The sequence below is a fragment of the Budorcas taxicolor genome, chromosome 1 (genome assembly GCF_023091745.1).
Source record: "Budorcas taxicolor isolate Tak-1 chromosome 1, Takin1.1, whole genome shotgun sequence".
Lineage (NCBI taxonomy): Eukaryota > Metazoa > Chordata > Mammalia > Artiodactyla > Bovidae > Budorcas > Budorcas taxicolor.
This window is the reverse complement of record NC_068910.1, coordinates 135,476,225-135,503,627: the sequence shown is the minus strand read 5'-3', so window position 1 is coordinate 135,503,627 and position 27,403 is coordinate 135,476,225. Positions and strand designations below refer to the sequence as shown.

Here is a 27,403-nt window from a genome sequence, read left to right as displayed (position 1 = left end):
CAAGGTAAGGGATCATCAGATTTAAGTGTACTCCTATAATTGTTTTTAAACATACTTTAAGTCATATAATTAACAAAATAATGTTATCTTTGCTTAAAAATAAAGGATGCAGAGTACATCATGAGAAATGCCAGGCTGATGAAGCACAGGCTGGAATCAAGATTGTCGAGAGAAATGTCAATAATCTCAGATATGCAGATTAAGACAGAAAGTGAAGAGGAACTGAAGAGCCTCTTGATGAATGTGAAAGGGAAGAATGAAAAAGCTGGCTTGAAACTCAACATTCAAAAAATGAAGATCATGGCTTCTGGCCCCATCACTCATGGCAAATAGATGGCGAAACAACGGAAACAGTGACTTTATTTTCTTCAGCTCCAAAATCACTGCAGATGGTGACTGCAGCCATGAAATTAAAAGACGCTTGCTCTTTGGAAGAAAAGCTATGACCAAGCTAGACAGCATTTAAAAAAGCAGAGACATTACTTTGCTGACAAAGGTCCGCAGAGTCAAAGCTGTGGTTTTTCCAGTAGTCTTGTATGGATATGTAAAGAAAGCTGAGCGCCGAAGAATTGATGGTTTTGAACTGTGGTGTTGGAGAAGACTCTTGAGAGTCCCTTGGACTGCAAAGAGATCAAACCAGTGAATCCTAAAGGAAATTAATCCTGAATATTCATTGGAAGGACTGATGCTGAATCTGAAGCTCCAATACTTTGGCCACCTTATTCAAAGAATGGATTCATTAGAAGAGACCCTGAAGCTGGGCAAGATTGAAGGCAGGAGAAGAAGGGGAGGACAGAGGATGGGATGGTTAGATGGCATCATCGACTCAATGGACATGAGTGTGAGCAAGCTTGGGTAGATGGTGAGGGACAAGGAAGCCTGGCCTGCTGCAGTCCATAGGGTAGAAAAGAGTCAGACATGACTGAGTGAACAACAAGAAGAAAGGATTAATAAAGACCCTCAAAGTCCCCTTTCACCATGCCCTCCATTCCTCCTCTCTAGAGGTAACTATTATATTTTGACCTTTCCAGTGACCTTTCTATACATTTCTTTTCTATTCTACACATTCTATTCTATTCTTTTTTACACATATACACACTTTTTTCCCTTGCATGAGGAAACTGAGACCTTGAAGGGAGACCTATTGCAAATTTATTGAACGAAAGTGGACTGGACAACCGTTTACTAAAACCTACAATGTGTCAGGCTCTGCGCCCAGAACTTTCTTTGCGCTAATGATCCTGGTATTTTACTTCTGCTGGATGGGCTGCCGCACTAATCAGTTTGGAAGTTGGGAAGCAGGTGCAAAAGTCGTTTCGGTGTAGTGATAAAGTGTATGTATTTTGATGCCAGTTGCAGGAAACCTAGCAGAGGGCTCCAGAGTTGCAGAAACAACAAAACAGTCATACGAAGTTGGGTCTGTTGGAAAAAAAAAAAAAAAAAAAGCTTGTAAAGCTGAGACGCTAAACGTCTACTACTTACCAAGACTTTCGGAAACTTATGAAGCGATATCGCATCTATGAGATTAGTCTTGGAGCTCAAAGAAGGCACCAGAGGTCGCAAAGGATGCGGCAGCAGGCAGCAACACAGCAGCCAACCGGGAGAGCCGAGAGCGCTCCCACCGTCTGGAAGTGCGCCTGCGCTGATGGCCGCGGGGAGGCGGGGCGGGGGGCGGAGCTTGGGGTGGTCAATGAGCCTGCGCAAGCCGTGAGGCGAGTTGGGGGAGGGCGTTCCGTGTGTGTCTGTGTTGTTGTTCGGCGGCAGCGGCGGCGGCGGTAAGATGGCTGCCCACGGGGGCTCCGCGGCGGCGTCGGCGCTGAAGGGGTTAATTCAGCAGTTCACCGCCATCACCGGTAAGAGACGCGGTTACCGGAAGGTGGAGAGTGGGGTCTGGAGCGGGCGGCCGGTGTGCCCAGGGCTTCTCTTTACCTTCATGCATTCTTCCCTCGGGCTTTACCCACAGCTCCCGTCCTCCCTCCTGAGGAAGAAGCGACGACGGCGTCGGGTCTCCGGGTTCAGGCGGGAGACACCCCCCCATCCCCGTGCACCCCATACCTTCATTCTCGGTCTTCTCGCAGTGTGGAGGGAGATCTCCCCACCCCCTTTCAGCCTAGACTCAGGGAATGGGCCGAGCCTATCCGCCCCCGCCGGCCCGGGGACCTGGGGGCGGGAGAGGTGGGGGGCCGCACCCGGGCCACCGCCCTCCTCCTTCATCATCATCTCCTCTTTTCTGTGCAGCCTTGGGGTGCAGCGCATCCCCTCACCTCTTTTTCCCTTTCTTCCATGGCCAGGTCATTCTTCACCCGTCCCTGGCCTGCCCTTCCCCTTTCTGGGCCCCTCGGAGCCATCGCTGTGGCCCTGGCGTGTTCGGGCCCTCCCGCCTTAACGGCGAGGCTGGTGGGTTCGGCAGCGCCTTTACCGATCTCGGGGGATAGGCCGCCAGAAAGCCGGGGGTGCTGAGGAGTACCCTCCAGACTGAGGTTTTAAGAAAAGAATGAGGGGGAACCCCCCAACCTTAATTGGAAAGACCTGGAGGAATCCTTGGTGGCGTTTCCCACCTCCCCATAATAAAATAATAAAGACTGAAACGATGGCGCCCAGGCCTCCTGCTGATAAAATAGGAATGACGGCAAAAACTTTGAGACAAAATCGGTTTTTGGATGTCAGTATCCCCTAATCCTCGGTTTTTCTTTTCGTTTGGACCCCTGCGAAGGGCACACGCAGATCCTCTTACTGCCTGGAGGAAAGGCCCTAAGCCATTCTATGAATTCTCTGTGTCTTGTTCTCTCTGATGGTGCTGAACTTTTTTTGCATGAGTTATTAGAGGGCGGAGCAAATGATGAAGTTCTCTGTGGAGTGATTTGAGAGAAGAGTACTCCATGTGCCTGAGTGTAATTTTGCCGTTCTAGTTTGTCCTTTTGGAAGGAGGTCGGAATGTTAGCAGATCTATACTTTATCTGGTAGTTAGATGCAGGGAACCTTGACACTTTTAGTGTATCCAGCGTTTGATGTGCAACCTGGTTAAGTGAAATTTTATATTTTAACCACTGCCGGTTGTTTACGAGCTGCCGTTTCGTGGTTAAAGCTAGTTTTATCTTTTACTTTGCAAGGATAACTAGATGTTCGATGCATTGTCTAGCTTGTGGGCATGAAACATCAGGTCAAAGTTGATAAAATTTGTAACAAAATTGGGATGAAGAATGGAATGATAACTTTTCTTAATATTTTAAAATTGTGTTTGGAGTATTATATTAGAGATATAATGCATTTCCCAGTGTGTAAGCAGGTCATTATTAGGAAAATTTAAAAAATTATTGTATATATAATACATTATGTTTATACAGAAAAATCTTAGTAGTGAATCAGATATCATTTCTTTAGATTTTCTAGAGATGGTTTAAGATGCCACCTATTTAATTCCAGTTTTTTGGCTAACTGCTAATTACCACTTTAGTAACTCAGATTGTGTTAGACTTACATTATTTTTTCTAATGCAGCATTTTTGGTAGGTGTAGACAGAACCCAAATGTGGTGAGATGAAGTGACTCACATAATTGCTTTAATTCTGTTTCTGTCTGCTAGTCTTCATGGCTCCTTTCCTGGTCACAGGCCTTTCTACTCCTGAATCAAGTTGGAGACCCTCAGTAGACAGTGGTATATGGAAGTCTGCAAAAGGGAAAATACCTTAGATTGTTCTTAATGTATTATGGATTTCTAATAACAATTTTTTACAAGATTGTAATTAATTATTAGAAACACATAATTGACCCCTTTAGTCCATTTCATATATCTTAAAAAAATTGGTGGGATCTGTCCACATATATTTTAGATTATACATGACAAAAAGGTATTTGAAATTTATTTATTGCTAGATGAATGAAATGGACCTTAAGAACTTACACTCTATTTCAGAAATATTTTACTTACTTGGAAGCCCAACATTCTGATAAAAGCAATGCATTTTCAAAAATATGAGTCTTGCCTCTTCTGTGGCATTTAGAAGTAGAAGAGAAAATTGAAAGAATTTTAAGTTTTATTTCTCACTAAATAGAACAGATTTCTCCCTATGATATGTGAGTATGAAATAGTGACTCTGACTTTTAAAAAGTACTAAAAAGACATCTAACGTGAACTAATTTTGAAAAAAAAATCCATTCTCACCATAACAATATTATTTATTTCACATATTATCTTCCAGTTCTTATTTACATATGTATTTCTTAAATTACTTTTAAATTATTCTTACATTATGGATCAAAATATATATAATTTAGAATCCTGAAACTTGATTAACATTACATCATAAACATTTTTCCTATTATTAAACTTTTATAAGCAAATAGCCAGGGAAATGATGGTCTTCAAAGTGATCACACTGAGCAGTTTTGTACCTTTACTATTGATGCCATTTATAGTATTTCAGGCTACATAGAAAACCTTCCACTTATTTTGTAGTCTACCACATTTTATAGTATTGCTCAGTTTGATCTCCCTTAATATTCTCATACATGGCTTTGAATGACTGCTGACTACTTTCAGAAGTTATATCAGTTCTCAAAACCTGAGGAAAGAATGTGTCACTGGATCTGAAGTTAATTCCAAAAGAACAATTTTTGAAAATGTTTTTGAGTCATGGCAGTATCCCATTAACACCAACTTGAGCTGAGATCCAGCCATACATATACAGAATGCATAGATGTAACTAGAGTAAATCATGAGGTGAAGGATACATAGATGCTATACAGTGGGTAAAAAATACACAATCAGAAAACAGACTGAAGTGTGAGGTAATAGAAAGTGAGGCTGAGAAGAGTACAGGTGATTGCTAGTATAGCATTCCTTCATAAGGCTTGGTGCATAGTAGGCATTCACCAACCTTAGGAAATTATAGAGCCACTTTCCTTTACTCTTTCTTTAAAATTGTTGAATGAATCCATGTTTGTTAAAGAAATTAGAAACTCTCGTATTATTTGGATTTGTGGTCCATCTCCATTCATATTCTGTACAATATATTTTTCTTGGTTAGTATTTAAGTTCTCTGAAGAAAGGTGGTTGCCAGTGTTCTAGATATTAAAAGAAAACCCTTTTGGAATTTTAAGAGCTATTTCAAAGACTGTTAATGAAGTTTGAGTAAAAATTTAGGGAGGAAATACATTTTTTTGAGTTGTGAACAGACTCTTACTAGTAAACTCAATGTTTATTAATAGTCTACCAAGTGCCAGGCATGGTTCAGGTCTTGGGGATACTACCATGAATAAGACGTGGTGAGGCTGTCTTGAAAAAAGCTTAAAGGTTAATGGGAATACAGACACATAGGTATTGTAATACACTGGAATCATGGTAAGGAGCAGTTAAGGTAGCACAGAAGAAGGAGATCAAGAAAGACTTCCTAGAAGAAATAATTTCTTAGCTGGAGGAGAGATAAACATGTGCAGAGACCTGAATGAGAGAGGCACAGATAAACATAAAGGAACAAGAAAGGAGAGATGGTTGAGGGAATTGATGAGAATTCCCAATGAAGAGAGCATAGCTCCTGGGAGATGAAGTAAATGGGATTGAAGAGGTAAGAGGGTACCAGATTAGGTAGGGCCTTACAACTCATGTTAAGAAATCTTGGCTTTATTCAAAATGTTGTGGGAAGTTAGTGAAAAGTTTTAATTAGGGGAGTGACATGATCAGATTTGGGTTTTTTCAAACGAGCTACTTGGCTATAGTGGAAAAGAGGTTAGGCATAGAGATGAGTAGAAGACTGTTAAAATAATTGAAGATACTGATGTCCTGAAATAAGATAAGGAAAGGAGTCAGAATGAAGTTTAGGATTCTGTTTTTGACATCTAAGCATATCTAGTACAATTTGTGACGATTTAGAATAGTAGAAGAGGTTTAGGGAGATGATTAGTTCAGATTTAGATAAGTTGCTGTCTCTAGGACTTCTAAATGGGGCTGTTCAGTAAGGAAATGAATATTTGGATCCAGAAAGAAGAGTGACATCTAATGAGTCATGTTGATGGCAACTGAAGCTATAAAAGTGGATGGCATCTTGTAGGGAGAGTGTCGTGTGAGACTATAACAGGCTGTAAAGCTGAAGAAACACATCAAACAGATAGTAAAGAAGAAAGTGCAAAGACTGGAAGAAACTAAAGATGTAGGAGGAAAACCAGGAGACTGTGGTATTTCAAACATCAGGAATAGGGTGATACCTCAGATAGTATGTAGGCACTTTAGGAAACTAGAAATTATAGATTTTTCCTGGTTAGGGCTGGAAGACATCTTTGCAACCATACTGACCCATTTCTGAGTTAAAATGAGGAATTGAAGGCTCAGAGAAGTAAAACGATTTAAGGTTATATGTTTAGGTCAGTGCGTCTCAAACTTATTTGTAGGAAGAATCCCCTCCTGCTTTAAAAAAAAATCTTTATAAAACAATGTATTTTTCTGGCCATGCCACATGTGGCTTGTGGGATCTCAGTTCCCTGACCAGGGATCAAACCCAGGCCCTCAGCAGTGAAAGTGTGGTGTCTTAACCACAGGACTGCCAGGGAGTTCCCCATTGACCAATACTTTTGTAAAACTACAACAAAAATTTATTGCTTAAAAATTGAAATAAAAAGAACACATACCAAATATAAGCTTAAATCATGTTTTTTAAAAAGGTATAATTTGCATACAGTAAAATTTAATGTTTTTAGTGTATAATGTGCATACAATCATAAAGCCACAGTCAAGATGTAGGCCAGTTCTAGGCTCAGAATTTCCTCCTTCCCATTTGTAGTCAGCCCCTCTTCTTACCTGTAACCTAATGTTTTTGCCTATGTCTTCTTTTCCAGAATGTCATATAAATCAGCGGTCCCCAACTTTTTTTTTAGCACCAGGGACTGGTTTTGTGGAAGTCAATTTTTGCACAGACTAGGGGAGCAGGAGATGGTTTGGGGATGATTCAAGCATGTTACATTTACTGTGCACTATATTTCTAATCTCATGCCTGTGGCCTGGAGATTGGGGACCCCTGACATAAATAGAATCACCATGTGTGGTCAGGTTTCTTTTTAGTCTGGCTTCTTTTACTTAGGATACTGCGTTTGAGACTCATTCATGTCATTGTGCTATGAGTGGTTCCTTTTTATTGTGAATAATATGCCATTGTATGGATATACTGCAATTTGTTTATGCAGTGATGAAATGAATGGATAATTGTTTCTTGTTTGGGAGATTATATAAATAAAGCTGCTAAAAATGTTAGTGTACAGTGTATGAACGTAAGTTTTCATTTCCTTTGGATAAATAACTAGGAGTGGGATTGTATGATAGGTGTGTCATTTTAAGGAATTACTGTACTATTTTCCTGAGTCTTAACCATTTTATGTTCCTGTCAGCAGTGTATAAGAGTTCCAGCTGCCCTTCTGGTATTTTTAATTTTCTATAACTATTTTAATAGATGTGTTATTGTAGGGCATTGTGGTTTTAATTTGCATTTCCTTAGTGACTAATAATATTATTTTTTCATATGATAGTTTGCCATCCAAACATCTTTCAAGCCCAACTTTATTTTATTAGAGACAACAGACATAAAATTATTCTTAATCAGATTGCTATGAAAGTTTCCGTGTCCCCTGCATTGTAAGGTGTATTATAAACCACCAGGGAAGTCCCTATATTCATTCTTTTTTAGATTCTTTTCTCATACTGGTTATCACAGAATATTGAGTATAGAGTTCCCTGTGCTATACAGTAGGCCCTTGTTGGTTATCTGTCTTATGTATAGTAGTGTGTGTATGTTTATCCCAACTCCTGATTTGTTCCCTGCTCCCCTCCAACCCACGTTTCTGCTTTGGTAACCATAAGTTTGTTTTCAGTGTGTGTTTCTATTTTGTTAATCTGTTCCTTTGTATTGTTTTTTAAAAAATAATTACGTTCTACACCTGAATGATATCTTACGATATTTGTCTTTCTCTGCCCGACTTACTTCACTTAGTGTGATAATCTCCAGGTCCATCCATGTTGGTGCAAATGGCATTATTTCATTCTTTTTTTATGGCTGAGTAATATTGCTGTGTGTGTGTGTGTGTGTGTGTGTGTGTGTGTGTGTGAGTGACATATCTTCTTTATCCATTGCTCTGTCAGTGGATATTTAGGTTGCTTCCGTGTCTTGGCTCCTGTAAACAGCACTGCAGTGAACATTGGGGGTGCATGTATCCTTTCGGATTATCGTTTTCTCTGGATATATGCCCAAGAGTGGAACTGCTGTATCACATGGTGGTTCCGTTTTTAAGGAACCTCCATACTGTTCTCCATAGTTATTGTATATAAAATAAAAAAAGTATTTTTCTATTCCTCAATGCTTAAAAACTCCTGGATGGGAAACTGATGAGGACGTTGAACTTGCATTTTACTTCTTGCAACTATCACTGACTCTCATTTCCTTGGTAGACTGTCTGGCTTACTTTGTTATCATTTCTAGGGGAAATGTAGAACCAAAATGTAATCAATTTGTGTCCCTGTCATTTCTGTGCTCTAACCCTTTGGGAAAGAAAAGGTCTATAGAGGGGTTTTTTTTTTCTTTCTTTTAAAAGAAGTCTCTGTGACTGCTATACTTAGGTTCCTTGATAATAGTGAAGAGACTGTTTGGGCATTGAAAATAGTGTAGAGGATAGGTAGAAGGGACTGCTAAAGTTTGGAATGTCTCTTCATCCTTCCAGCTGTGGTAGAGACACAGACCACATTATAGGTTTGGTGCTCTTTCCTGTATTATGTCGTTAATAGGGAAGGTGTAAACTAAGAGGCATCAAGCAACAAGGAGATGGCCACTGATAAATTGTGTGCCAAAGCTGGGTTAATGCTCTTTGGTGCCATTAGCAAGCTAAAGCATATGGAAAAAAAGGTAATGGATAAGTAAAAAGAGCGCAAGTGGTGAGAAACAGTAAAGTGAGATTCCTGCTGTAGATATGATTACTGGGTTTTATGGACTGAGTTTTTGTGTCCTTCCCCAAATTCGTATTTTGAAATCCAGATTACCCCCTTGCCCAGTGTCATGGTGTTAGGAGGTGGGGCCTTTGGAAAGTGATTAGTTCATGAAGGTGGGGTCCTTATGAATGGGACTAGTCCTTAACAGAGAAGGAAATGACAACCCCCACCAGCATTCTTGCCTGGAAAATCCCATGGACAGAGGAGCCCTATCATCCATGGGGTCAAAGAGAGTCGGACACGACTTAGTAACTAAACCATCACCACTAGTGTCCTTAAACTAGAGACCCCAGAGAGTGTTTGGCCCCTTCCACCATGCAGGTACACACTGAGAGCAGAACTGTCTTATCAACCAGGAGGAGGGCCTGCGCTATACACCATGTCTGCTGGAGGCTGACCTTTGACTTCCCAGCCTCCAGAATTGTGGGAAATAAATGTATGTTGTTTAAGCTACCCGATCTATGATATTTTTGTTACAGCAGCCTGAACAAACTAAGACACAGCAGGATTAAGCTGTCCTGCTGCTACCTATAATATTGAGACCTCAAACTAAGCCCAGAACAGCTTTATAGATAGTTTGAATCTGCAAGCTGCTTAGTTGTTTTTGTTTTTTTGCCACAATATAGGGCATGTGGGATCTTAGTTTCCCAACCAGGGATTGAACCCATGCTCCCTGAAGTGGAAGGGCAGAGTCTTAACCACTGGACCACCAGGAAGACCCTGCAAGCTTCTTTTAAAGGTCTCCCCTTCCCCTTTAAACAAAGATTTGTTCTTCATTCTGAATGTAATTAGAAGTTCAAATTTTTTTACTGCTGACTCATCAAAAATTGTTACTACCTCTAAGTATATAGGTAAAACTTGTAACTTGATTAAATTTGTTTTATTGCTATTCTTTTCCTCTATATCATTTAGGCCTCCTCACTTTTCCTCTGCTCTCTCAGTTAACTTTCTGTTCCGCTGTTTAGCTAAGTGGAAGTATTGTTGGCATTTCGGCTAAAACAATGTTTTGTTCTATAGGTCTGTTCTATTCATTGCAGAAGATTTAGCACTTGTATTAGTGTCCTCTGGCTGCTATAACACATTAATACAAACTACATTGCTTAGCATAGTTACTCTCGCAGTTCTGGAGGCCAAAATTCTGAAATGAAGGTGTGTGCAGTCTTTAGGGGAAGAGGGACGTTTTCCAATCTTCTGAGGCACATCTGGCTTCTCTATTAAATGCCAGTAGTGCTCCCGACCCCGTATTCATGAAACATAATGGTATCTTACATTTCTAAATGCCTCTGGTACTTCCTGACGTTAAGAACCACTAGAACCTTTAATTATCCTTCAGTTATCTTTTGTTTCTAAAAGGATACACTTCGTGACACAGCAAGTGATAAAACTTAGAATGCCTGATTATACAAGCACAGATGGCTCAGATAATACGACTTTATTTAAAAAAGTGAATTGTGTACTTTGCTTCTTGAGTCCCTCGCTAATACTGCCTTCTTCAGTCATGCCAGGATTTAGCATGTGCTTCTTTTTGAAAAAATCAAATAGGTAGAGACCCTTTCTTTGGGAAAGCTCTTAGGTCATCCTGACAAGCTCCAGTGTTGGAAGTTATCCTGTCAAATTGTCAACAGGTTTACAGTAGGGCCCACTCTAGGATATGCTGCCTAGATTCTAGCACTAAATGGTCAAGTGAGGATTACAGATAGGAACAGCAGTTCCAAGCCGTGAATGTTGACACCTTCTGTCCCCAGCTGTCACAGTTATTATTTCCTTTATTATAGCTTTAGTGTCTTCAAGTCATTCCTGGTATAATCCCTTTTAATAAATTGTTTTAATCTGTAGTTCAATAGATCTATGGAATGCTCACTTAAACTTTTATTACAGTTTCCTTGGTCTCTACATCAACTCTTTTTATTTTTTTGCCACACTGGCTTGTGGGATCTTAGTTTCCCTACCACGGATTGAACCCAGGCTCTGGGCAGTGAACGCCCCAAGTCTTATCCACTGGACTGCCAGGAAACTCCCTGCATCAGCTCTTAATGCTTCTCCTCAGCCACACTGGTATGCTGTCTAGCTGTTACAGATTTTTTTCAGAGCAGATCCCTTTTTTGTATTTTACTCTTTATCCATAGCATTCACTTTTTTAGAGTAATGTTTTTGCTTCTTCTATTATACTGCTTTAAAAAAAAATGAATGTTTAACATGAATGAAACATATGTTCATAGCAGCAGATGAACGAGGGAAAGAAAACAGTGAAATGTCTTACTCTGCCTATTTACTCTCTGATGTAATGTGGTTCTCCATAGCTATAAATAAATATTCATGCTTCATACTTCCAGTATCTTTCATTTTATTTCATTGACGTATAGCTTGACTGGTGACTCAGATGGTAAAGAATTCGCCTGCAATGCAGTAGACCTGGGTTCGATCCCTGGGTTGGGAAGATCCCCTGGAGGAGGGCATGGCAGCCCCCACTAGTATTCTTGCCTGGAGAATCCCCATGGACAGAGGAGCCTGGCGGGCTGCGGTCTGGGGTCACAGAGAGTCGGACATGACTGAGTGACTTAACACATAGCGCACATCATATAACTGGAGACAATCTATTTTTAGTAACAGCCACTATTTGCCAATAAGGAGCTGTGCCACATTCTTTAATGTGCATTTTCTTAATCCATACAAGGACTTCATGAAATTGGTAATATCTGCATTTTGTAACTGAGAAAAATGAAGGCTAGAGAAATTAGTGACTAGCTCAAAGTTACACAAATAGTGAATGACAGAACTAGGATTCAAATTCAGGTTTATCTGATAGTATCCAGGCTCTTAATGGCTCTATTATACTCCCCCACCTGAGAACAGAAGGAAATGTGAATCTTTTCTCTTCATTTTGGGGTATAGGACTGGCCAGAACAATAATTTTGATACTTTCTTTTGAACTGTTCGGTGTGTCTATCCCCAGGAGCTCTGTATCTTTTTGATGCCCTGAGTTACTCCTCCGTACCACCAACCGTGTGGCATTTCATGTAGGCCTTTCTTGTCTTTCCCTCCAAAGGCACTTGGGATGCTAAAGCCACTGACATCCCTGTTTTCCTGAACCAACTCCCCTACCTTATCTTAACGCTCAATTTATTGTTACTGGATGTCAGGTGGAAGTGGGTTTTAGGGGCTTTGGAGAAGGCAATGGCAACCCACTCCGGTACTTTTGCCTGGAAAATCCCATGGACAGAGGAGCCTGGTGGGCTGTAGTCCATGGGGTCGCTAAGAGTCGGACACGACTGAGCGACTTCACTTTCACTTTTCACTTTCATGCATTGGAGAAGGAAATGGCAACCCACTCCAGTATTCTTGCCTGGAGAATCTCAGGGACGGCAGAGGCTCGTGGGCTGCCGTCTCTGGGGTCGCACAGAGTCGGACACGACTGAAGTGAGTTATAAGCAGCTGGTGGCTCAGGTGGTAAAGAATCTGCTTGCAATGCAGGAGACCTGGGTTCGATCCCTGGGAATATTTGCTGGGAAAGGGAATGGCTACCCACTCCAGTATTCTTGCCTGGAGGATTTCATGGACAGAGGAGCCTGGTGGGCTACATTCTATGAGGTTGCAAAGAAAGTGAAGTCGCTCAGTCGTGTCTGACTCTTTGTGACCCTGTGGAATGCAGCCCACTAGGCTCCTCTGTCCATGGGATTTTCCAGGCAAGAGTACTGGAGTGGGTTGCTATTTCCTTCAGGGAATCTTTCCAACCCAGGAATTGAACCTGGGTCTCCCGCGTTGCAGGCAGATTTTTTTCTTTTCTTTTTAACCATCTGAGCCACCAGGGAAGCCCAGAGTCTTGGGGTCACAAAGAGTTGGACACAACTGAGTGACTAATACTTCCACTTTTTTTCATCACGATTGAGTTAATCCACATTCTAAAATAATGGTGGTGGTTCACTCGCTAAGTCATGTCCGACTCTGCAACCCCGTGGACTGCAGTGTGTCAGGATTCCGTGTCCTTCATTATCTCCTGGAGTTTGCTCAAACTCATGTCCCTTGGGTCGATGATGCTATCCAGCCATCTCAACCTCTGTCACCCGCTTCTGCCCTCAATCTTTCCCAGCATCAGAGTCTTTTCCAACAAATTAGTCCTTCACATCAGGTGGCAAGAGTATTGGAGCTTCAGCACCAGTTCTTCCAATGAATATTCAGGACTGATTGCCTTTAGGATTGACTAGTTTGATCTCCTTGCAGTCCAGATGACTCTCAAGAGTCTTCTCCAGCAACACAATTTGAAAGCATCAATTCTTTGGTGCTCAGCCTTCTTTATGGTCCAACTCTCACGTCTGTACACAGCTGTTGGAAAAACCATAGCTTTGACTATATGGCCTTTTGTCGACTAAGTGATGTCTCTACTTTTTAATACTCTGTCCAGGTTTGTCATAGCTTCCTTCCAAGGAGCAAGCATCTTTTAGTTTTATGGCTGCAGTCATCAAGTGCAGTGATTTTGGAGTCCAAGAAAATAAAATCTGTCACTGTTTCCACAAAGAATTGATACATCCTTAACTCTTCAGTTAAGTGTTTATACTTTCAAAAAGGGTGTTTGTTCACCCAAATTAATACCTTAAGTGGTAGCATTTTAGGCAGCATCATAAAGTGAAAAAATTTCTTAGGCATTTAGGAAAAGACTTTTGGGATAGGCAGACCATATTTTGATGGGCCAACTTGCCTGAGGATTGGTTTTAAAGCTCCTGATTTTCATGGCATCTTCTATTTTACTTCAGAACTCACAGGTTCTCTAAATGGTTCCCATAACAGGGGTATTGAAATTCAGATAGTTGAAGAGTGATGAGAAGGATGACAATAACCATTTGAATGCAGTGGTCATTTTTATTTGTTTGTTTATGTTTTGCTATGCTGCGAAGCTTGTGGGACCTCAGTTCCCTGACCAGGAATTGAACCCTGGCCCCAGTATTGAAAGGGCTGAGTCCTAGCTACTGGACTGCCAGGGAATTCCCAGCAGTGATCATTTTTAAGCTGAATTTCCTTATGAAAAAATTTTAAAAGGAGTGAAAGCAGCCAGGATTGGTTGCTGTTATAGTAGAAGAGAGTTTCAGTTCCCCATCAGCATGTTCTTTGTACTTTTTGTGGTGCTTTAGTGCAACGTGGTAAGCACCTCAAGAGACAAAAGCCAGAATGGTGCAAATTTCAGCCACTTAATTCTCTGAAAAGAAAAAGATCAGTAGATGTCATTCAGAAACTATTTTTATAAGGCAAAAGTTACAGTTCATTCATCTCTTGCTAGAATAAACAACCAGAGTAGTTTACCTATGTGAACCTTTTAATTTTCAGAAACTGCTGTGTAGATGAGTAAATTAAAATGGTGGAGTACAACAGACACTGAACTTTTAGACTAGCATTTAAGAAATAGAATAACATGACCCAGTATACCTAGACATAATGTAAAAATACTAAAAAAGCACTGAAACAAAGCCTTAGGTTTTATGAGTAATAATATGGAAAATTTTCATCAAATCTGTGCTGTTTATGCCCCCAGTGAAAGTGAAAGTTGCTCAGTCGTGTCTGACTCTTTGTGACCCCCATGGACCGACATATACAGTCCATGGAATTCTCCAGGCCAGAATATTGGAGTGGGACTGGAGTGGAGTTTGTATTAATTATCTAACATAAAGTTGTCTACTAGAATATTTGATTTCCTCTTTTCCCTCAAAAAGTTGAATTTGTTTTTGTTTTGAGATTTCATTTTTTAAAGTGTTTTCTAACGGTGAGAATGTAAATCTGTACATATTAGAACTTGAGAACTTACTAAAAAATTACTTTTTATTGAAGTATAGTTAATTTTTGCAGTGTAGTTAGTGTACAGCAGAGTGATTCAGTTATACATATTCTTTTTTCATATTCTCTTCCATTATGTTTATTACAAGATATTGAATGTAGTTTCCTACGCTATACAGTAAAGCCTGTTGTTTGTCTATTTTATATGTAGTTTAGAACTTGAGAACTTTTGGTTTAGCCTGACTGAGAATTTAAGGAGAGAGAACTGGTTTGAGAAAAGTAAGAACTGGCCAGTTGAGTGAGTATCCAAAGGCTGTAAGATAGAAGAGCTAGCAGAGAGAAGGATAGCGATAAAGCCTTGTGGAAAAGTAGTGTCTGTTCCTATATCTGCTTCAGAGTGAGGAAGAGGGGTCACAACTTAGCAGGTGGGTATTTGGTATATTGTCAGGAAAAATGAGGGGACCGATGTGACTGCTATCACTCTCCATATCATGCAAAGACATGGCACTATAAAGTGCCACCAGAGGATCTGCCTTGGTTACAAAGACATCTGCAGCCGGAAGAAATGGCACAGAGGGCTTAGTTGCTCTGTGGCATGTGGGGTCCTTCCAGACCAGGGATTGAATCTGTGTCCCCTGCACTGGCAGGTGGATTCTTAACCACTGGATCACCAGGGAAAGTGAAAGTGTTAGTTGCTCAGTTGTGTCCGACTCTTTGTGACTCCATGGACTGTACCCGCCCCCGCCCCCCCCCCCCCCCCCCACCAGCTCGGTCCTTGGGATTTCCTGGGCAAGAGTACTGGAGTGAGTAGCCATTCCCTCCATCAGGGGAGCTTCCTAACCCAGAATTTGAACCCGGATCTCCTGCATTGCAGGTGAATTCTTTACTGTCCGGGCCACCAGGGAAGTTCTTTTTTTTTCTTTTTTAAACTAGCATCTTAGATGTGTATTTGTCAGCTTTGTGACAGAGCTTTAGCTACTCTTATCATCTGACCTTTTTTTGTAGCTTATGATTATCACTTTATATTGAGATAATACCATTTTAAAAACTTGTATGTGATGCTTTAAGTGGAAGTTTTATCTTAAGTTCATTTTTCCTAAATACCCACTTGCTGTTAGTGATTTCCACAGTGTAACCATATCGCTTTTATAAGGGAAATTTAAAACATAAATATATGTGGTTTAAAATTCAAAGAATAGAGGAATTCTCTGGCAGTCCAGTGGTTAAGATCCAGTGCTTTCACTGCCAGGGCCCTGGTTCAGTCCCTGCTTGAGGAACTTAGATCCTGCAAACATTGGCTTGGCCATGAAAAAAAAAATTCAAAGGATATAGAAGGCTTTTTTGATTGAAGTCTGGCGCTTCTTTCCCTGTGTACCGACTGGTTAGCTGAAGTACTATGAGATAGTTCTAAGCCTGCTGGATGTTGGTAACACACAAGCAAACGACAGTGCTAGGGCTGGGGATACCGAGACACAAACGAGTCCCTATGTTCAAGAAGCTCCTGCTCTTCTGGAGGAAACAGAAAGTAAATGAGCATTTAATGCTTGGCAGTATATCCATGTATGTAGTAGAGTATCACAGCGGTGAGAGTGGGGAGGAGGAAGTATAGAGAATGCTCAGCACAGGAATTGACAGAAGTAACGCTTACAGTGATTCCTGAGCGTGCATGAACTGGATGAAGGGGGAGATAAGGAGAATAAAGACTTTCCAAGCATGTAATTTGGTGTGGCAATCCTGAATTTGTAGGATGGTGAAGAGGAGAGGCAAAGCCAGAGAGATAGACTGAGGTCTGATCACAAAGGACTTGCCAGATCATAAGGACTTTGAAATTTATACTGTAGGTGTCAGAGAGCCATTAAAGAATTTTAAGCCATTTGTGTGTATTTGTGTTTGTATTTATGTGTGATAATTACACTTGTATTTTAGAACATAACCTCAGCAGCAAGGTGGAAAATGGAATGATGATCAGTTAGGAGCCTATTGTAGTAATCTAAGTAAGAAGAGTTAAAGACTTGACTTAAATATTTATTTTAAAAAATCTTTCAATATGCCTCACTGGGCTGGCAAGGAAATAAAGAATATTCAGAAGCTTAAATATTAAGTGAAATTGGGAATGAGATGTTAGCTAGGTTTAAGCTTTCACCCTGGTTGATTTTGCCCAAACTGGATGGCTTTGAATTTCTCTTTTGATAGCCTTATAAGGCACAGGAAACAAGCCTGTTGCCTTTCTAAGGAGAAGAATCTGCAGAGAGACCCCTTCCATTCATGACACTGGGACCTTCGCATTTGGGGAGTAGTAGGAGAAATCTTCACTGAGAATTTATAGCAAGGATTCTTAGAAGGTCACATTTCCCATGTGGTCATATAAAACTTCAGGCCAAGAATGTATTTTAAATAGCCTCTGTTTGGTAGTGCCCTCAGGTACCTTATAAAATCTGTTAAATCATCTTCTCTGAGAAGGGGTGTACCTTCAACCCAGGCTTCATAAATCTACAGATTAATATTCTAAGCCACTGGAGATCACAGTCAGAAAAATCACAAAATGCACAAGAAACCATGGCACAGTGGGCAAGAGACAGTGAGCACTAGAAACTGCAGATAGTTTATCTTTTGTCTCTGTAATTCCTGTAAGTTTGATTCATATATTAGAATAAATGAAAAAGATCAAAGTAAGAGTATGAAGTAAGGGTCTCTGAAACATGACCAAGCAGATGAGAAAAAAACCCAGAACTTCTAGTTATAAAAAATTAAAACTAAAAGTTCGTGAGGGCTTCCCCAGTGGCACTATGGTAAAGAATCTGCCTGCAATGCAGGAGATGCAGGTTTGATCCCTGGGTCAGGAAGATCCCCCTGGAGAAGGAAATTGCAACCCACTCCAATATTCTTGCCTGAAAAATCCCATGGACAGCAGGGCCTGGCGGGCTATAGTCCATGGGGTTGCGAAGAGTCAGATGCAGCTGGTCATAGCACAACACAAAAGCTCGTGAATATGCGAAAGACAAATTGGCAGGGACTTCCCTGGTCCAGTGGTTAAGAAATCCGTCTTCCAGTGCAGCGGACACTGCAACAGAAGGTCGATGCATCCCTCACTAAGACCCTTAAAAGAAAATGTCTGAGAATTTTTCAGAATTGGTCAAAGATAAGTCTTTATGGTTGAAGTCCAGTGAATCCTAAGAAGGATAAATAAAGTCAGCCCCAGCAAATCAGAGTGAAACTGCTGAAGACCAAAGACAGAGAAGATCTTAAAAGCAACTAGAGAGAAACAACAGGTCGCTATAAAAATGTTTTTCTTTAGTCTGGCAGCTTACTTCCCACAAGCAGTAGCAGAAGCCAGAAGACACCGGAATGCTATCTTCAGTGTACTGGGAGAAAATAACTGTCAGCCTTAAAATAGAATATCCACTGAAATTGTCTTTCAGGAACAATGGCAAAATAAAAGGCGTTATCAGATCAAAAACAAAAAACCAACACACCATCAGTCTTGGCTGGAGGAGACTCTAAGGGACAAAATTCAGGTAGAAAGAATATCATCTCAAATGGAAAGTCTGAGATGCTTTTTTTTTTTCTTTTCCATTGTGGTTTATTATAGGATATTGAATATAGTTCCTTGTGACCTGAGATACTTTTTAATGCTCACAGAATGTCCCACCAAATAGATTCACAATTTAGATTCTACTACTGTTAGCCATTTATGTTGTCCAGTTTTTCTGTATTAATTGAAGTTATATTGGACATGTATATAGACATGATTATGCATGTATTTTATATAGATTTATTTAGACTAGATTTATATAGATTATTTAGACTTGTATAGATTTATGTAGGTTTATCTAGACTACAAGTCCAAATTACTGGGTCAAAAATTGTAAAGGGTCTTTTTATGTTTCCTGATAACATTTTATAAAATTGATTTCTTAGGACTTCCCTGGAGACCCACTGGCTAAGACTCTGCACTCCCAATGTAGGGGGCCCAGGTTCAATTCCTGGTCAGGGAACTAGATCCCAAATGCTGCAACTAAGAGTTCATATACTTCAACTAAAGATTCTGCATGCCACAACAAAGATCGAAGATCTCATGTCACACAACTAAGACCCAGTGCAGCCAAATAAATAAATATTTTTCAAAAACTGATTTCTTAAAGGGCTTTACCAGTTTACATTGTGTCAAACAGATTATGTTTGCTTTACTGTACAAATAAATGAGTAACTATGTAATAGGACCAGCTTTAAATGATGAAGATTGACATTTCGTAGCAGATTTTGATTTAATTATATCTTTGACAAAAAATGTAGCTTCTCTCCCATTATTACAAAAATGCTTCCGTTCTGATAGAAATAGAAATTGCTAACTGAACTGCATTCTAATGAAGTAGTTCTAACTTTCTAGGATATAATGTTTCACTTTATTTTTCAGTTTATTACAAATATTGAATATGTAGTTGGTTTATTTAAAGAAATAGCAAATAAATGCTTTATTTAGTTTTTGTTTTATTATGAAATTTCACACTAATCAGGCAACAGTGTAGAATTAAATAATTATTTTAAAAAAAGCAAGATCCTCTATGACCCATCTCCTAGAATAATGGAAATAACAAAACTAAACAAGTGGAACCTGATTAAACTTAAAAGCTTTTGCACAACAAAGGAAACTATAGGCAAGATGAAAAGACAACTCTCAGAATAACAAACACACGAAAAGATGCTCAATATCACTCATTATTAGAAAAGTGCAAATCAAAACTACAGTGAGATATCACCTCACACCGGTCAGAATTAGTCACTTAGTTGTGTCCAGTTCTTTGCGACCCCATGGACTGCAGCATGCCAGGCTTCCCTGTCCATCACCAACTCCTAGAGCTTGCTCAAACTCAATGTCCATTGAGTCAGTGATGCCATCCTACCATCTCATCCTCTGTTGTCCCCTTCTCCTCCTGCCTTCAGTCTTTCTCAGCATCAGAGTCTTTTCGAATGAGTCAGTTTTTTGCATCAGAGGGCCAAAATATTGGAGTTTCAGCTTCAACATCAGTCCTTCCAATGAGTATTTCAGGACTGATTTCCTTTAGGAAGAACTGGTTGGATCTCCTTGCAGTCCAAGGGACTCTTGAGAGTCTTCTCCAACACCACAGGTCAAAAGCATCAATTCTTTGGCGCTCAGCTCTCTTTATGGTCCAACTTATATCTATACATGACTACTGGAAAAACCATAGCTTTGTCTAGACGGCCCTTTGTTGGCAAAGTAATGTCTCTGCTTTTGAATATGCTGTCTAGGTTGGTCATAGCTTTTCTTCCAAGGAGCAAGCATCTTAATTTCATGGCTGCAGTCACCATCTGCAGTGATTTTGGAGCCCAAGAAACTAAACAGTCTCTCACTGTTTCCATTTGCCATCTATTTGCCATGAAGTGATCGGACAGGATGCCATGATCTTGTTTTCTGAATGTTGAGTTTAAGCCAACTTTTTCGCTCTCCTCTTTCACTTTCATCAAGAGGCTCTTTAGTTCTTCTTCACTTTCTGCCATAATAGTCATTCTTCCAGTCAGAATGGCCATCATCGAAAGGTCTACAAACAGTACATGCTGGAAAGGCTGTGGAGAAAAGGGAACCCTCTGGCACTGTTGGTGGGAATGTAAATTGATACAGCCACTATGGAAGATGGTATGGAGATTCCTTTAAAAAACTAGGACTAGAACCACCATATGACCCAGCAGTCCCACTCCTAGGCATATATCCTGAGGAAACCAAAATTGAAAAAGACACATCAGTGTTCATTGCAGCACAGTTTATAGTAGCTAGAACATGGGAGCAACCTAGATGTCCATTGACAGATAAATGGATACAGAAGTTGTGGTACATACACACAATGGAATATTACTCAGCCATAAAAAGGAACTTGAGTTAGTTCTAATGGGGTAGATGAACCTAGAGCCTGTTATACAGAGTGAAGTAAGTCAAAAAGAGAAAGATGAATATCATATACTAATGCATGTATATGAAATCTAGAAAGATGGTACCAAAGAATTTATTTGCAGGACAGCAGTGGAGAAACAGAGAGTAGACTTAAGGACATGGGAAAGGGGAGGGGAGGGTAAGATTTATGGGGAGAGTAACATGGAAACTTACATTACCACATGTAAAATAGGTAGCCAATGAGAATTTGCTGTATGTCTCAGGGAACTCAAACAGGGGCTCTGTGTCAGCCTAGAGGGGTGGGATGGGAAGGGAGATGGGAGGGAAGTTCAAGAGGGCGGGGACATAGATATACCTATGGCTGATTCATGTTGAGGTTTGACAGAAAACAAAATTCTATAAAGCAATTATCCTTCAATTTAAAAATAAATTAATTAAAAATTCTAAAGAGGGAAAAGTACTATTAATTTCCTTGGGCATTCTGTCTTCTAATGTGAACTGAATGTAAGAAAATGTCTTTGTTTAACTTTTTTCTTGTTTTTATACTATTTCAGGTGCAAGTGAAAGTGTAGGGAAACATATGCTTGAAGCCTGCAACAACAATCTGGAGATGGCAGTCACTATGTTTTTGGATGGTGGAGGAATCGCTGAAGAGCCCAGTACCAGTTCAGCAAGTGTCTCCACTGTCAGACCACACACAGAGTATGAATTTAATATTTATTATTAGGAGCTACCTGCTGCCAACATTGAGCAGTTACGTTTTTGTCAATTAGGTTAATTCTCTATTTTGAACAAATAAAAAGTTGAAAGCATCTGAACATATCAGGTGACAATTTTTATATTTACGTGCTTTAAATTCTCTAGAGCACTGTCAAGTCTATTATTTAATCCTCAGAAGAATCCTATAGGTGGGTATTATTATCCATGTTTTACAGAGGAAGCTGAAGTGTAGCCATTTCCCCAAGCTATGCAGCAATTAAGTAGCAGATATGCAAGTAGAGCCCAATAAAAGTCAGATTTCCCATTTTTAGATTTTCCTACATTGTCCCAGGAAAGTTTTGAATTGTCATGAAAATTTTTTGAAAAAAATTCTAATCCTTTATACTTTAAATAACTATAGGTATCTGATGTTTAGAAGCACCTTCAGCATATAGAAGTGTAATACATGGAGAATAGTAATGTACTTATCAAATGATAAGTACATTGATGTTTTCCACCCTTTACATTTGATACCAACGAGAGTTTAAAATGAGTATCTGTTAGGCAAAATTCCAGTAGTCTTTGGAAAATATTAGAGGTGAATGATCCTCAAATGAAAAACATTGATTTTTGAATCAAAATTTCAAAGATACTTAAATAAGATTTTTAATACAGATAGCCCGTTATAACTCTTTAATGTTTACAAATGATAGAATAGGCCAAAGGTGCAGATTTTATATTTACTAAGTTAGAAACAGAAAGTAAGCCACAGAAACATTCCAGGACATGATTGCTTATTTTTTTTAATCTAGTTCCAGATTCTAGAGTAGTATACTGTTTCCCCACAAAGTGTGAACTTTAAAGATTTTTATTTGTATCTTATAAAGTTTTTTCCTGTCTGTATTGGCTTTGTATTTCAAGTTCATTAATCCAATCTCCACCAACATAACTCAAATCTTCAATGGAGATCAATATGAAAATATGATTTAGTTTATAACAGGTATTCATAGCTGACTTGGGAGGACATACCAGTCTTCACTGTTTAAAACATGTTTTCTTAGTTGTACTTAAAAATACTTTTGATTAATGGATGTCTTTTCCTACTGAATTACGTTATAATTTGGCTTAGATTATTTGTATTACTAATTGATTAGCATTTGATAGTGGCACCTACTTCCTAAGCCAGTGTCAGTGGCTCAAATGGTAAAGAATCTGCCTGCAGTGCAGGAGACCCAGGTTTGATCCCTGGGTGGGAAAGATCCCCTGGAGAAGGGAATAGCAGTCCACTCCAGTACTCTTGCCTGGAGAATCCCCTGAACAGATGAGCCTGGTGTGGTCCATGGGGTCTCAAAGAGTTGGGCACAACTGAGTAACACCATAGCCTACTTTGTAAACAGGTTTTCTTTCTATACAGTTCACCTTCTGTTCCATTCTTCCATTTCATTAGGTAGCCAGCAGTCTTGGAATAATGACCTAAAATATGTCTTTCTGTATAAGGACTGCTAATTAAGCCATGGCCCTAATTGATGTATTTCATCAGATTTAAGACTTGTTTCTAGAGTAATTAAATTGCCTTCTGTGTGAAAGTCACTCACGTGTGTCCAACTCTTTGCGACCCCATGTAGTATGCAGTCCATGGAATTCCCCAGGTCAGAATACTGGAGTGGGTAGCCGTTTCCTTCTCCAGGTATCTTTCAACCCAGGGATCAAACCCAGGTGTCCTGCATTGCAAGCGGATTCTTTACCAGCCTAGCCACCAGGGACACCCAAGAGTACTGGAGTGGGTAGCCTATCCCTTCTCCAGGGGATCTTCCCAACCCAGGAATCAAACCGGGGTCTCCTGCATTGCAGGCAGATTCTTTACCAGCTGAGCTACCAGGAAGCCTTAGATTGAGATAATTCTGTACATGCATACACATTCACATAAAATGTAAAATGAAGTATACCAATAATGGAAAGATCTATTCAGGTAAAAGTTGTCTGTTAAGATATCTTTTTCTTAAGATAATGGCCCGTTCTTTGGTGAAAGAGATTTAATAGAGCGTCTATTTCTTCAGAGTATTGCAGTTCTGTTTGTGAGCAGTGACTGAAATCCAGTAGGAAAGAGTTTTTAAAGTAATACTGAATTATCATTTATGCTTCACTCATTTGGCTTATTGTAGATTTCTTGGTCTGACTAGTTCTTCTTTATTTACAGTATGTTTTTGTTGACAAATGAGTATTGATACTTCATTAAATAAAGCATGTTTTGATGTTTCAACTTTTAGGTGTCAAAAACAGAGCCTTAAGCTCAGTTATTACTATCAGAAACACCTGAATGAAAAACATTGGCCTAAGTTAAATTAACATTTAAGAGGAATATATTAAATTTGGAACTTACTACATGCTATGAACATTAATCAGCAGAGTTTTGCATTTGAGTTAAAGCTAAAATAACCAAATGATATATAAAGAGATATGTACTATTTTTACAGTATATCTAAATGAGTACTGTTCACTAGAAGAGATGGATTATTAGTAAACCCTCTGGAGGTAAACTCTGAAGAATTTATAGGCTTTTAAAGATGAGTGTTTTTTCCTGTTATTAGTGTCTCTTTAATGAATAATCAAGAGTGCTGCCTAGGTTGGACTTCCCTGGTGACTCAGTGGTAAAGAACCGCCTGCTAATGCAGGGCATGCAGTTTGATCCCTGGGTCAGGAAGATCCCCTGGAAAAGAAAGTGACAACCCACTCCAGTATTCTTGCCGGGAAATCCCATGGATGGAGGAACCTGACAGGCTACAGTCCTTGGGGTCACAAAAGAGTTGGACATGACTTAGTGACTAAACAACAAAACAGCAACTACTCACTTTAGTTCTCGTCAAAACTAGCGTAAAAGTAACTGCCTGTTTAAACTTTCATTAATATATCTGTTTTAATTCTCTATTTAATGTAGTAGTGATGTAATATTGCTTTTATTAAGCTCATATTTTTCCATTAATTTATTCCTGAACCTTTTTTGTGTGTGTATAAATTTCCTATCTTTTTCCTTAAGAATTTAGGGTAGGAAAAAAAAAAAGAATTTAGGGTAGGGAACTTAAGAGGAAAGGCACAGTATTTTTTATTTTTATGTTTGTTCTCTTTCTTAAGCCCGTTTGCTCTGTCTATGCCAGGTACCTTGTCCCAGTTGATCTCTATTTGGAAATCACCCAACAAGCACTTGTCATAATTTAATGTGGTTCCTTAAAGTCACTGAGTCTGTTGTTCATTTTACTTGTTAATTTGAATGTATTCATAATAATTACAGTGAGAATAGGTAGCAGAAAAGTTTTCATTTGGATATTTTCCCACTTATTTCTTTTTTCTTAATAGAGAGGAAGTTCGTGCCCCAATTCCTCAAAAGCAAGAAATACTGGTGGAACCAGAACCTTTGTTTGGTGGTAAGTTTACCTTTTTTTCCTAGCTTTATTTGCCTTTATTATTGTCTTCAGGATTTTAATGAAGCTATCAAAAGATGTGAAGGCTTGCTCAGAGATTATTATTTCAAGTACAATCAGTTCTTACCTTGTAATTCCGTACTCCACTGAGGCAAGTTGCACAGTTGGTTCTTTCTGAGGAGTGAATCAGATTAAAAAGTTGATAGCTTTTTCAGAAGGCCAAAAGGAGGAAAATAAGCAAAAGGAATTGCTGCCTTATAATGGAAACAAATCTATCATTAGATAAAAGACTCTGATTGGTTTTTTTTTGAATACCCATTTGACTGCCATGTCCTTATTGTCTTGATACACTGTATCTTCACTCATGTTTTATTTTAATGTATTTATTTATTTGGCTATACCAGCTCTTAGTTGACGCATGTGGAATCTAGTTCCCTGACCAGGGATTGAACCCAGGTCCCTTGCATTGGGAGCAGAAAGTCTTAGCCACTGAACTACCAGGGAACTCTTATTTAATTTCTAGAAGTGCTATTCCTGTATTGAAAAAAGGAGAAAATAATCTTTAATCCATGCAAAAAATTATGGTATCAGTCTGGGGTGCATAGAGAAGATGGTAGGAAATAGAACATTGATTAAAGAAAAATTATAGTTTTTTTATAATACAAAAATTATTATTGTATTTTATTAAAAATATTTATTTATTTGGCTGCATCAGGTCTTAGTTGCCCCGAGGCATGTGGGATCTTAGTTCCCCGACTAAGGACAGAACCTTTGTCCCCTGCATTGGAAGGCAGATTTTGTTATTTAAAAATTTGGGTGGGGGCGATAATTGCTTTACAATATTGTACTGGTTTCTGCCATACATCATGAATCAGCTACAGGTGTACATATGTCTCCTTTCTCTTGAACCTCTCTATCTCCCACCCCATCCCATCCTTCTAGGTAGTTACAGAGCACTGGGTTGAGCTCCCTGTGTCACATAGCAAATTCCCACTGGCTGTCTATTTTACGAATGGTGGTGTGTATGCTTCCATGCTACTCTCAGTTCGTCCTGCCCTCTTCTACTGTGCCTACAAGTCTGTTCTGTATGTCTGTGTCTCCATTGCTGCCCTGCAAATAGGTTCATCAGTAACATCTAGATTCCATATGCATGCGTTAATATACAATATCTGTCTTTCTCTTTCTGACTTACTTCACTCTGAATATTGGGGTGCATGTGTTTCTTTCAGTTATGGTTTTCTCAGGGTGTATATTCAGTAATAGGATTGCTGGGTCACATGGTAGTTCTATTCCTAGTTTTTTTAAGGAATCTACTGTTCTCCATAGTGGCTGTATCAATCTACATTCCCGCCAGTAGTGCATGAGGGTGCCCTTTTCTTCACATCTTCTCTAGCATTTATTGTTTGTAGATTTTTTTAATGATGACCATTCTGACCAGTGTGAGGTGATACCTCATTATAGTTTTGACTTGCATTACTATAAAGCTCTTAAAGGAAAACACCAGCAGTAGAGTCTTTGACGTACATCATAGCAAGATCCTCTTTGAGCCACCTCCTGGAGTAATGGAAATAAAAACAAAAGCAAAATGGAAATATACAAATGGGATTTGATCAAACTTAAAAGCTTTTGCACAGTGAAGGGAACAAACAAGATTAAAAGACAACCCTTAGAATGAGAGAAAATAATTGCAAACAAGATAACTGACAAAGTATTATTCTCCAAAATACACTACAGCTCATGCAGTTCAGTACCAGAAAAACAAATAACACAATCAAAAATGGGCGAAAAACCTAAACAGACATTTCTCCAAAGAAGACATACAGATGGCCAGCAAACACGTGAAAAGATGCTCAACGTTGCCTATAATTTTATTTTAACAAGACTTACCTTTTGTGAGCCAGATATTTTAGGCATTAAGAGGTATATTAAAACTACAGAAGATAAGGAACTTCCCTACCAGTCTAGTGGTTAAGATTCTGCACTTCCCACTGTTAGAGGCAAAGGTACCATCACTGGTTGAGAAACTAAAATTTTGCCTGCCATGTAGTGTGGCCAAAAAAACTTAAAAAGAAACCCAAACCCAGAAGAAGTTATGATTTATATTGTGTATATTGAGAATAGTGATGCCAAAAAATAGGTCTATAAGAAGTCGGTAGGCAGGCTAAAAGAAGAAATAAGTTGTAAGAAAAAGATGAAGAAAATTATATAAACCATGTCTTTTGATTTGAAAAATCCAGATAGTTGAGAGTTTTAAGATTGGTCTTTAACCTGGTAGCTTTGGAGTTTACTGTAGAAAGAAATAAAGAATGTACTCTCCAGCATCAGAAATAAAGATGAGAGGAAGATTCAGAAATAAAGATGGGAGAAAGAGCACTATAAGGTCTGAATGCCAGGAAAGTCTCATGGATGGAGCAGCCTGGTAGGCTGCAGTCCACGGGATTGTTGGGAGTCGGACACGACTTCACTTTCACATATTGGAGAAGGAAATGGCAACCCACTCCACTATTCTTGCCTGGAGAATCCCAGGGACAGGAGAGCCGCGTGGGCTGCCATCTATGGGGTCGCACAGGGTCGGACACGACTGAAGTGACTTAGCAGCATTGAAGAATAATATGTGCTTTCTGCTTTTTTTTTTTTACATATAAATGTAATGGAGCTCAGG

The 27,403-nt window shown here is 39.4% G+C and overlaps 1 protein-coding gene across 1 annotated transcript in view; it reads left to right on the top strand.

Moving 5' to 3' along the window:
- Nucleotides 1-1,780: 1,780 nt before the first annotated feature.
- Nucleotides 1,781-27,403, top strand: part of UBXN7 (UBX domain protein 7) — a 49,241-nt gene continuing 23,618 nt past the window's right edge. Inside the window, exons 1-3 of the mRNA XM_052644196.1 lie at nucleotides 1,781-1,853; nucleotides 21,181-21,328; nucleotides 24,677-24,744. Coding sequence (XP_052500156.1) covers nucleotides 1,781-1,853; nucleotides 21,181-21,328; nucleotides 24,677-24,744 — 289 coding nt within the window. The remainder of the gene's footprint in view (nucleotides 1,854-21,180; nucleotides 21,329-24,676; nucleotides 24,745-27,403) is intronic.